Here is a 10989-nt window from a genome sequence, read left to right as displayed (position 1 = left end):
TTAAACTCCTTCCTTGATTTATTATCCAGACACAGTTAAATATTAACTTCCACTTCTCTACAGTGGAAGCTGCTGAATTCAACCACAAACTGCTGGGAGTTAAAGGTCCCATATGTAAGATTGTGAAGCATTTTAATTATTATTTAATCACTTTTTATTGCCAATGGGTGAGCAGGTTGTAACATAACATAACCTCCCCCGACATTCTTTGTTGCCTGTGGACTGATTTATATGTGTTTCTCTGTAGGGATGAGGATTATCGTTCCTCTCTGAGTCCGCTAACGTTCACAAACGGCCGACACAAAGTCCAAAGTCAAAGCTAACGTTACTGCAAAGCTTGTGGAATACATTGTGATATTGTGGTTTTATCTGGCTAACGTTAACTTGCTTGCTAACGCGGACAAATTACTAGCTTCATCCAGACTCCCGGGGCTGATCTGGCTGGCGAGTGCGTGGTTTTACTTACGTTAGAGGTTTGTCAGGGTTTGTCTGCTGGAGCTGTTTTCCCAGACCGAACCCAAAGAAACTGATGGCCATCATCGGAGCCACGCCCGCCAGAGGAGCCCCCATACCCTTATAGAGGCCGAGGATACCCTGAACACACACACACACACACACATATAGACATGAATTAAATGGGAAATTTACAGGTTCAATTTACCAGTTATTTTCTATTAATCAGTTGACCATGTTCTCGATTAATCAGTTGGTTGTTTCGTCCATAAAATGTCTGAAAATGGCGAAAAATGTTCATTAATGAATTAATAATCATTTAATGACGTCATCTTGCTGCGTCCTCTTCTTCTTCTGCGATGGTTTAATGGCACCGACAGGAGAACTAGTTCCACAAGCTGTTTATCTCTATCAATCTGATTTTCTGGAAAATTGTTTAAAATGTGTGCTAGATTTTCTCTGTAATAAGTGTTTTGTGTATCATTGTTGTGTATGTGTGTGTGTGTCTGTGTGTGTGTGTTCACCTCTTTGGATATGGTCTTGCGGAAGCAGTCGTAGGTTCCTGTGTAGAGCACATACTGAGCGCAGGAGGCTTTGGGCTGCGTCTGAAGCCTCACCTGGACAACAGACCAACATTAGAACAGAGTTTATGCAAGTTCAAACTGATTTAAGACTTATTAAGACCTTTATAAGACCATTATAAATCAGTTCAAGACCCATTTTACATCCATACTGGCAAAAAAAACACAAAGGATATAAAGTAAAATCTGCTTTGGTTCCATGGCAGCTTTCTTTTGTTGTTACAGCTTGGTCAAAATCATTTTAACATTTTAAGGCCTAAAATTCTGATATTGGATTGTCTTTTTAAGACCCTGCAGACACCCTGAATAAAGGTCAGCTGCACACACACACACACACACAGATCTCTGACCACGTGAAGGGAGGATTGTTGAGACATAAGATAAAGAGAAACACCCATCAACGTCTGCAGCTCGGGGTCGCTGATAAAGAAAACAGGGTGTTGTGAGCATCTGACAGTTAATGTGGGAATCAGATACAACATGTTCACATTTAAACACTCAGATAAATTACTTTTACAATTGTTGGCTTAACAGAAGGTCCCTGTGTGTATGTGCATAACCTTTGATTTATGAGTTAGGTTCGACACATTCATTCTAAAGTAACAAACACACAATGACTCTTATATTCATAGCTATAGATATTATATTATATTTCTGACAATAGATCATCCTCAGTGTTACACTCTGGACCTTAAAGTACATTTACCTGATTATATTTATATACTATTACGTCTTTTACTTGAACTGTATCTACAGTGAATGTTTAGTACTTTCATTTAAATCCCTTCCACTCAGAACTCAGTGTTTCTTCCTTCCTACAGTGTGATGGTTGGATGATGTCTGTGCAGAGTTTGACTCTAGAAGGATGTTTTTTACATTCATCTGCTGAAAGTGGAAAGCTTCTCTGAGATCACTGAAAATCAGGTTTTAAGGGGCGGGGCCTATGAGCATGATTTGTGACATCACAAATACTCAGGAAGTCAGTCCTGGTCCAGTCTGAAACTTGTACAGTGAGATCCAGCAGTGCACAGACACTGAGAGTGGACTTCACAGTGGAGGAGGAGACATCTTTGGTCCAGCAGGAAAACTTTTAGAAATAAACAGAATTTGCATATTCATAGATTCTGTATTTTTTAACGAGGCAGTAGGAGGAGATTTTAATGTGGAAATTACATCACTTTGTTTACATTACTGTTCTGAGTAGACTATGTGTATATATGTCTGGGCAGTAAAACATTTCTTATTTTAATAACTAGTAGTGTAACTAATTACTAATACATTTCAGTAATAATAATTAGTTAACATTACTTTTGTTGTCAACCTCTACTGATTTAAAATCCAACAATCACATTCCTGGGTCTCTTCTTGTGATCCTGTAGGAAAGTAGTTCGGAAGACAGAAATAGTCACATTACTTTGATTTTAACAAACACAACTCGATTTGAATCGCCTTTAAGTCTGAACTTTGTGGAGAAAGGACACAACCACTCATTTAGCACCCGCATTTAGCAGTACTTCCTCCACTGACTTTTATGTAATAATCTAACCTTTAGTTGCTAATCTGTAGTCCGCTCTAATCTAACCCTTCCACACACCACAGCTCCTGTGTGTTTTACAGCTGCCTCGTGGCCTCAGTGGCAGTCTAAGCTGATTTATCAATAATCCCCTCAACACCTACATCTGATCACTGACTTTAAACTTCAAACAAAACCCAGAATAAACCCCCACTAGAATAAACCCCCACCAGAATAAAAGCCCACTAGAATAAACCCCTACCAGAATAAAAGCCCACTAGAATAAACCCCCCACCAGAATAAAAGCCCCACCAACAGGAGAGAGCAGTGTAATGTCCTCTAAGGGAAGAATAAAGCTGTGTTAGACTACAGGTTATTGGACAGTCACCTTGATGGTGTCCAGTGGGTGTCCCGCCAGTAGCAGACAGGCTCCGGCGACCCCCCCAGCCACGAAGTTCTTGAGCGGAGAAACTCTTGCCTCTTCCCCCATCCTCTCCCCCGCATGGCCAGAGCAGACAGCCGGGCCCCGGTCCTCTTCACCCCGCAGCGACAGTCCGCACACACCGCCGCTGTTAGACACTGCGCCTGTCTGTCTGCCTGCTGTCTGTCTGCCTACTGTCTGTCTGTCTGTCAGCTGTCTGTCTGTCTGCTGCTGCCACGTACAGTGCGGCGCTGGACTTTGTCTCCAGAGAGCTGAGAGCGACTTTTACTCAACTTTTACTGCAGACTACACACACAGTTGTGTGTGAGTGTAACAATGAGTGTGACTTTATCCCCACTGCTGCTACAAACTGCCTCCTCTACACACACTGCACTATTTATACCGACACACATACACACAGCGCCCCCCTGCGGTCATATCACTGCACCAGCATGTGTACTCAGATACTGTAGGTCACTGGTTCCCGCTCTTTATCCCTTAAGGCAGTGGTTTCCCAACCTGTGGGTCTACTAGTACTAGAGGTCACCAAAGCTCGACATAGGGGTCGCATTGACTTCTTTTTATAAAATATTCTGTCTGTATTATGTGTTTTATATAATTCATACAGACTTAAAAAGCTTCTTTTTTGATAAATTCAGTGTTTTCTTGTCCCTGATGCTCGGTCATTGTTCTATTAGACATTTTACTTAACTTAGGATTCACTTTTCCTCACAGAAGTGAACCAAATGTTGACATATCGGCCTATTGTGTATATACGTTTTCTTGCAACCCCAGTAGCGAACCCTGGTGGGGGTCCTGACCTCCAGGTCGGGAACCAGTAGTACTACTTAATGAATGTCTTATTTATTTATTAATTACAGTACAATACAATTGTATTCATATATTCCACTAGTTTGTGAACCTAAGACCAACTGGTCCACATGAGTAAATGTGTGTTTTCACAAGAGATTGGAAGAATTTCAAAAATCAGACTTCCATTTTCCAGCTTTAGAATTAGATTATCTCTTTACACAGTGCTCATGGACAAATGGTGTCTCATTATGCAGAGAGCTGAGGTCTTTCTGTACATTATGATATAAAACACATGGGTATATCATGTTATGTCCAAGTCCATTTAAAGGTGAATTGCCATTAGACTCCAGGGTTGAGGTATCTGTACTTTAGTATTTCTGCTACTTTATACTTCCACTCCACTGCAATATTGTACCTTTTACACTACATTTATTTGATAACGTTAGTTTAGTTTAAGAAAAGTTTAGTTTAATTTAGTTATTAAACAAGTAAATTATATTATTATATCAATTAGACTTTATTGATCTCCAGAGGGAAATTCACAAGTCACCCAGCTGTATATAAAGTATCAAAAGATATAAAAATTAAGATTAGCCCCACAACATATAATATAAAACATTATTCTGACTTTCCTTTCTGCAAAATGAGTGCTTTTACTTTAAGTATATTTTGATGCTAATGCTTTTGTACTTTTCAGTACAATTTCCAGTGCAGGACTTTTACTTCTGCATTGTAGTATTACTACTTTTACTGAAGTAAAAGATCTGAAGGGTACCTCTTAATGGTTGATTTTCTCACTAGAAACTCTAAAAATAGTGTCTTCTTACTGTCCAGCCGTCATGTCCGAATGATAGACAAGAGATTAATAACAATGTTTGATATTTCCATCTCAGTGACCTTCAGTTTGCCTCACAGTAACGGTGGAGGTTGTTGGGCCTGTGTGCTGCCTTATGAGAATACCTGCAGACATTATTCAGGGCTGAAAAAGCTAAATCCACTAGATACTGGTACTAAATTCTTCTTCTTATCTGATTCCTCTGATGTCGGTTATGTCATCCCTGTTCATATATTTATATGTCTTAAATATACGTTACATCACTTCTAATGATGATATGGCAAACATCAAATTGTATTATTATTGTATATTATTATTTCAATGCCTGTTTGAACTTTCATTTCCTGGCTATTGTTATTTATTTGTGTTAATATTTTTTTGTTTATTGGTTCATTTTGTACATATTCCTGAAGACTGTCATTGTGTCTTTGTAAATAGTTTGAATAAAGAAAAAAAAGCAGACAAATTGACATACAAATACCATAAAGTAAAGCAGAAGTTAAATGAGGATCATATACACAAACCTTGGCAGGAATACTGGACCTTGTGTGACGCTGGAAGACGTCTTTACAGGATACACAAACATGTTGGTATTAGTGGATTACAGAGCAGGAGCTCAAAGGAAAAGTCATTACCTCTCTCAGAAGAGGACATACAGGATTAAAACATACGCTACATATTAAAGGCAAGAACCATATAGTGGAGTAATGTACTCATTGTAATAAGGTAGAAACTGTCAAACATATTTATGTATTAATAGATTAGAGCAAATATGATGAAGAAAGGAGGGAACACAGGGGAGGGGCTATTACACTGACCGGATAATTGGAAATAAATCATGAAAAGGACATAATCTTTTTATTAATTAATATTATATTAATTATATAGAACAATAACAGGAATAATAGAGAGACTTTATATATTTTGTCTTATATTTTCTGCCAATCTACTGCTCCACACTCCAGTCTAGTAGGTGGCGGTAATGCACTAATAAGCAACTATTAAAACCTGAAAAAGAAGCAGAAGATAGATATTTAATATTTCTCCATTATGTTCTTTCTGTGAAACAGAAATTGAATCAATTTCTCATCTTTTCTTCAAATGTACTCACAAGAGTTCTGGATTAAAGTTGCCTTATTGATTTTTTAAAAAGTTTTAAGAGATTGACACCCATATTAGAAGACTGAATTGTAATAAATTAGATACGTTATATTTAAGTTTACAGCTCCCTCGTACAATGTAATGTTTTGTTTTTGTTTCGTTTTGTTTTTTGCCTCGTCTTTTATTTTGGAAATATATATTTATATTCTTATACCTTATACATATTATTATTTTTATATATATTTGTTCTCTTTGTATGTTATGTGTATTTGTTTATTGTTGTTATTATTGATTAGTGATTGAAATACTATTTACTACAACGTAATGTTTTGTTTTTTGCCTCGTCTTTTATTTTGGAAATATATATTTATATTCTCAAACATATTATTATTTTTAGATTTATTTGTTCTCTTTGTATGTTGTGTGTATTTGTTCATTGTTGTTGTTTGTTGTTGTTGTTTGTTGTTGTTGTTGTTGTTGTTGTTGTCGTTAGCACTGCCGGCGCGCTCGTTCTGACGTCATCAACAGTCGCCACAAGAAAGCGCAGTAGCGGCGGGAGTTTTCGGAAACAAACGAAGAGTTTTTTTCACATTTGAAGAGAAAGTGAGTGAATATTTATATTATTATATTATTATAATATATAAGCACCCCGCTAACGCCGCAGAGACTTCACATAATAACGTTAAACTTTATTTAAAACAGGCAGTTAGCAGACTTTAGCTTCACGTTGGCCGTGTCACTTCCGCGTTTTAACTCTCTTGTTGTTGTTTTGTTGTTGTTGTTGTGTTCTCTGAAGCCTCCCGAGCTGCCTGTGGATCTGTGTGTGACTGTGTTTATCCACCATGACTCAGAGAAAGCGGCTGTCACACACACAGAGCTCCTCTCAGAGCAGAGTAAGTGTTCCTCCTCCTCCTCTGGATATTATCACTGCACCGAGTGAAGAAACACTTGTAGAAAGCTTTAAGATACTATTAACTACATAATGTTGAGTAATCTGGTGGTTATTCTCTTATTTAATTGCTTAAATATCCGCTCAGACGTCCCTGAACGCCTCTTCCCCTCCTCTCTGAACGTCAGCACTCTTTGTACAGAAACAAGTGAAAACCATTTATATTGAGCTGTAAAATACTATTAACTACATCCTATTTATTAATCTGGAGACTATTCTCTAACCTAATTGCTTGGATATCCGCTCCAGACGTGTTTTATAGCATTAAAACATGAATTGCTGATGTGTATCTGATGTGTTAGTGGCTGTAAAGTGTGCAGACAGTGAATCTCAGCCGATGTCTTCACGTTTAGAGGCAGTCTGGCAGCTTAGTGGCTCAGGAAGAAGACGATGACACAACGTTCACTCAGCCGAGCACGTCGCAGGTGCAGAGAGGGCTGGAGAAGCTCACACCTGCACAGGTCGACCAGAAGGTAACGGAAATAACACGGTGTTATTCTGAGTGACTGAAAGTGTCATTTTACTCTTCCTTAAAGATTTATTCACACATCTCATCTGTTCATCTGTCTGTCTGTCTCTGTTTCTTCAGTATTTGTGTATTTTATGTTCAAAAAAACACTTACTACCTAACCCTGTTTTTGTCTTTCCACTCAACTTCAGTTTTTAAGAGGGTCTTCTCATGTCTTCTCATGTCAAAGCCTATACACAAAGGGATTATTACCGTCACCTTCTCATTCTAAACTGTAAAGGGTTTTGGGACTAAATCATACAATACAGAACATTGTGATTTCTGTTCCTCTATTTATGTTTTTCTCTCCCCTTCACACATGCAAATCCTGACCTTTTTGAGAGTGTCCTGCTTAATGTTTGCATTTTCATATTGGAATCTGCTGTGCACTGAATAAACCATGTACAAGGTGCATGTGTGTATTCCCCGAACTGTGCATTGCGCAACTATGCTGGTTCAGTATAAAAGTTTAATAAGCCTTTGGTGCAATGAGAGGAGATGAGCTTTGGATCATAACCTAACCTTTCCTTTGCCTCCCCCTCCCTCTACTGCCCATTAAACACACATACACGCACATACACACTTCTCCCTAACTAAATATTCATGTTTGTTGTTGAGTGAAGGCACATGCACAAGCAGATCCCTGCATCACCCCCTTTTGAGGATGGATGTGCAAACACAGACCTGTAACATGGAATGAAGTAGGGAGGGCAGATGGCAGGCAGTGTTATTGTTTGAGCTGCCAGCACCTCTACTCCTGTGCAGTGTTCAGGGAGAACAATTGTTAAGAGTGTAAAGCAGGGTTAGAGGTCCACACACATCTATCATCTGTGTCTCCATCAGTGGAATTGGCCCCACTCAGGTGATTCAGAGGGAGATCAGGCCTTGCTCTGATTGGTCGGTCAGCAGAGAAGCGGGGATGGGAGTGGAAGGAGGCTTGAACCCTGTATCCTTTACTGTCTTCAGTCCTGAGGGTTTACAACAGAGTAGCAAGGTAGCTAGACAGTTAATGACAGTGGAATGGGAAGATAGAGACACTATGCAACTTACAACATATTTGGCAATGAAACACTCAACCCAAACAACACCAAACATACCTTGTGTATGAAAAAAGAAACCAGCATATCCTTTGCCCCAGCGAGCAGTATCCTGTTGAGTTACCATTTGAGGAATGCAAATCCTATATTCAGCAACTTTTAGCTCTGGTTTGGTCCTTTAACCCCTAAAAGAAGAATATATTTTAATAGTATTAACAATATTCCCTCTCTTCACCAGCCACCCATTTACTTAAGCTTTCTGCCATTTCTAGCTGTGCAGTTAGCTTGTGTGGCCTGCTGTGCTAGGAGAAGCTGTCCAAGATTTTATTTGAGCTAGCATAGTTTTGATTTTGTCATTCTGGCCAACTAAAACAATTTGCAACCCATTTCTCTTAATGAGCAGTCGCTTGATTCAATGTTTATCTCAAACATAGCTTAATGGAGCTTTAGTGCTGCTGCTGTTTTGACAATGTGTGAATTTGCAAAGCCTGCCTGTTCTCTAGTGTTCCAATGGCAAAGAGAATAGTTGCTAAAACAGTTGCCAGATATGAATATCTCCTTCTGGCTCTCTCTTTATCCACATGTTCTCAGTGCAGTACCCCTGTGCATCTCCCTTTCTCCTCCTCTTCCCTTTCCTCTCTCTCATTGTCTTTCATGCTTATACACAGTCAAACACACTCATACGTTCTCTCCATCTCCACCCGGTGAAGAGGTGCTCTTGTTCCCAGGCAGACTGGGTGGTCTCCTGGGGGAGAGGGAAGGAGCGAGGGAAAGATTGAAGCAGTTCATGTGCTCGGACTTCAGTGGAGAGAAATAATAGCTGACATCCAAAACATGTGTTGGTGTGTGTGTGTCTTCCTGTGTTTTCTTGTGTTTTTATTTATCATTTTTTATATCCTGTATAGACTATTCAATCAGTCTTTGATGCATTTCCTGGCATCCATCTCTTGGAAACTGTCCCGTGTGCAGAATGCATATTTATAGTACTGTGTGCACATGTGTTTCTCTGGACATGTTTGGTATATGCAATAAAGGAATCTGCTCCATATTTCCTTGACTGTGGGCGTTCTGGGGGATGGAGGCAGGGGAGAGAAAGTCCTACTCAGATTGATGGGGGAGGAGGTTTGTAAAGAGGAAGAGGGAAGGAATAATGAGAGGGAGAGAGAGAGAGAGGGAAAGGAGGTTTGCAAGAGAGGGTGAGGCAGAGGAATGCCTGAAAAGACCAAGGCAGACATGTCAGGGAACAAATTGAAAATGCCAATTTCACTTTAGCCCCCACCAGCCCAGCCGCTTACAGGCCAGCCCCGGCCTCTTATTCCATGTGTAAATGAATGGTGTCCACAGAATAACACACAATCACCTCTCTCTATCCATCTCGCCCTTGCTATTTCTCTTTCACCCTTGCTGCTGTATCATCCTCTCTCCACCTCCTTCCCCTGCCCACTCTCTCATGCTTCTTATCACCATCTTTTCATTGTTTTGCTCCCTGCATTCCACTCACTCCACCTCTTGTCTTTTTCAACACATCAGCTATTCCAAACATTTCCCAGCCTTTTAACCGTCACTTGTCACTTTCCTCCCCTTTTTCTCTCTGCGCTCTGTCCAGTGTTTGTGTCACTTTTCAGATTTCCTTTCTCGCCATCTCCAACTTACTTTCCCTTTTCTATAAGCGCCTGCTGCCTTGAAGGAGAAGGTATCTTTTTCACAAAACTTGTATTAATCATAATTTCTGCCCTCTTCCTCTTCTCCTTTTCAAATCTCCTAAGGTGCAAATAGTCATGAATATCTAGGGCTGCAACTAATTAAATTAAGTAGTATTTTTTATCAATTGTTTTGTCTACAAAATGTAAAAAAATCATAACTTGCCAGAGGTGACATTTTCAAATGCTAACTAAAACTAACGAAACTAAGTTGTCTCTTTGAGTGTTCTGCTAATCACCTCCCACGTGGAGTTACTCAAGGGTAAAAGTTTCCTCTTCAATAGTTCATGTCTACTAAATAAATTAGAGCACCAAAATGTGCCTGAAAACAAATTTTGGAAGACTTAAAATAAACTCCAAAAGCCAAGTAGTAGTTCTTCTGAGATACACGGAGACATCTTCCTTTATTTGGATATCATCATCTCTGCCTCCAGGGTCCAGCTGAATGTAAATCATCCAATCACAAAAAGTGAAGAATAAATTAATCAGCCATTCACACATTGTGACATTGCAGTGTCCTCTCATTTTCTTATCTTCTCTATGCACATTTCTCGGTCCTTTCCCCCCTCAAATGCGTTCAAATTCACTATTATTACAGATGTCAAGATAAGTCTCACAGTATCACATTGGAGTATGTGATATTACATAGTGGTAAAGTTGTAGCTAGATTGAATCTGTGAGGGCCCCATAGCCTCAGGCTCTGGGCTTTCACATTGGATTTTATCACCACTCCACTAGAGGAGAATAGTCCTGCAATCTCTCACCCCAAGGCCATCGAAGATAGTGACCATACCAGTGGTAGTGAGAGTGACTGGGCACCCTTTGACTGACAGAGGCATTAAGTTAACATGGCCTATCTCAAGTCCTACCAGCCATCAGCCTCACATCACTGCAGCAGCCTCAAAGCACAGAACAGGCTCAATCTTGCTATCTGGCATCTGTTTTATGTTGTATCAAAGACCGTTAATGAATGGAGTATCTAATAATGCAAAATGTGTCTCAGATTGGGGGAGGGGTGGGGTGGGGGGGCTTCTTGATGAATGAGTATTTTCAGATGATTGTCTTTTTACCTCTGTTT

The 10989-nt window shown here is 39.7% G+C and overlaps 1 protein-coding gene and 1 long non-coding RNA gene across 2 annotated transcripts in view; one reads left to right on the top strand and one right to left on the bottom strand.

Annotated features, from left to right (window-relative positions):
* Window positions 1-3356, bottom strand: part of si:dkey-150i13.2 (mitochondrial carnitine/acylcarnitine carrier protein) — a 9561-nt gene extending 6205 nt beyond the window's left edge. Inside the window, exons 1-3 of the mRNA XM_035657032.1 lie at window positions 2936-3356; window positions 978-1070; window positions 467-594 (exon numbers count right to left, since the gene is read on the bottom strand). Of these exons, the coding sequence (XP_035512925.1) occupies window positions 467-594; window positions 978-1070; window positions 2936-3037 (323 nt within the window). The 5' untranslated portion in view covers window positions 3038-3356. The remainder of the gene's footprint in view (window positions 1-466; window positions 595-977; window positions 1071-2935) is intronic.
* A 2846-nt stretch (window positions 3357-6202) lies between these two features.
* On the top strand, window positions 6203-7167 carry LOC118324612. The gene is made up of 3 exons (XR_004796568.1): window positions 6203-6320; window positions 6514-6610; window positions 7020-7167. It is a non-coding gene; the product is annotated as an uncharacterized LOC118324612 (long non-coding RNA).
* Window positions 7168-10989: the final 3822 nt, after the last annotated feature.

Source organism: Morone saxatilis, unplaced genomic scaffold (assembly GCF_004916995.1).
Source record: "Morone saxatilis isolate NCDOM2014 unplaced genomic scaffold, NCSU_SB_2.0 Contig15, whole genome shotgun sequence".
In the NCBI taxonomy this organism is placed as follows: Eukaryota; Metazoa; Chordata; class Actinopteri; family Moronidae; genus Morone; species Morone saxatilis.
Note: the sequence above shows the minus strand (reverse complement) of the source record. Positions and strands in the feature narration are given on the sequence as shown.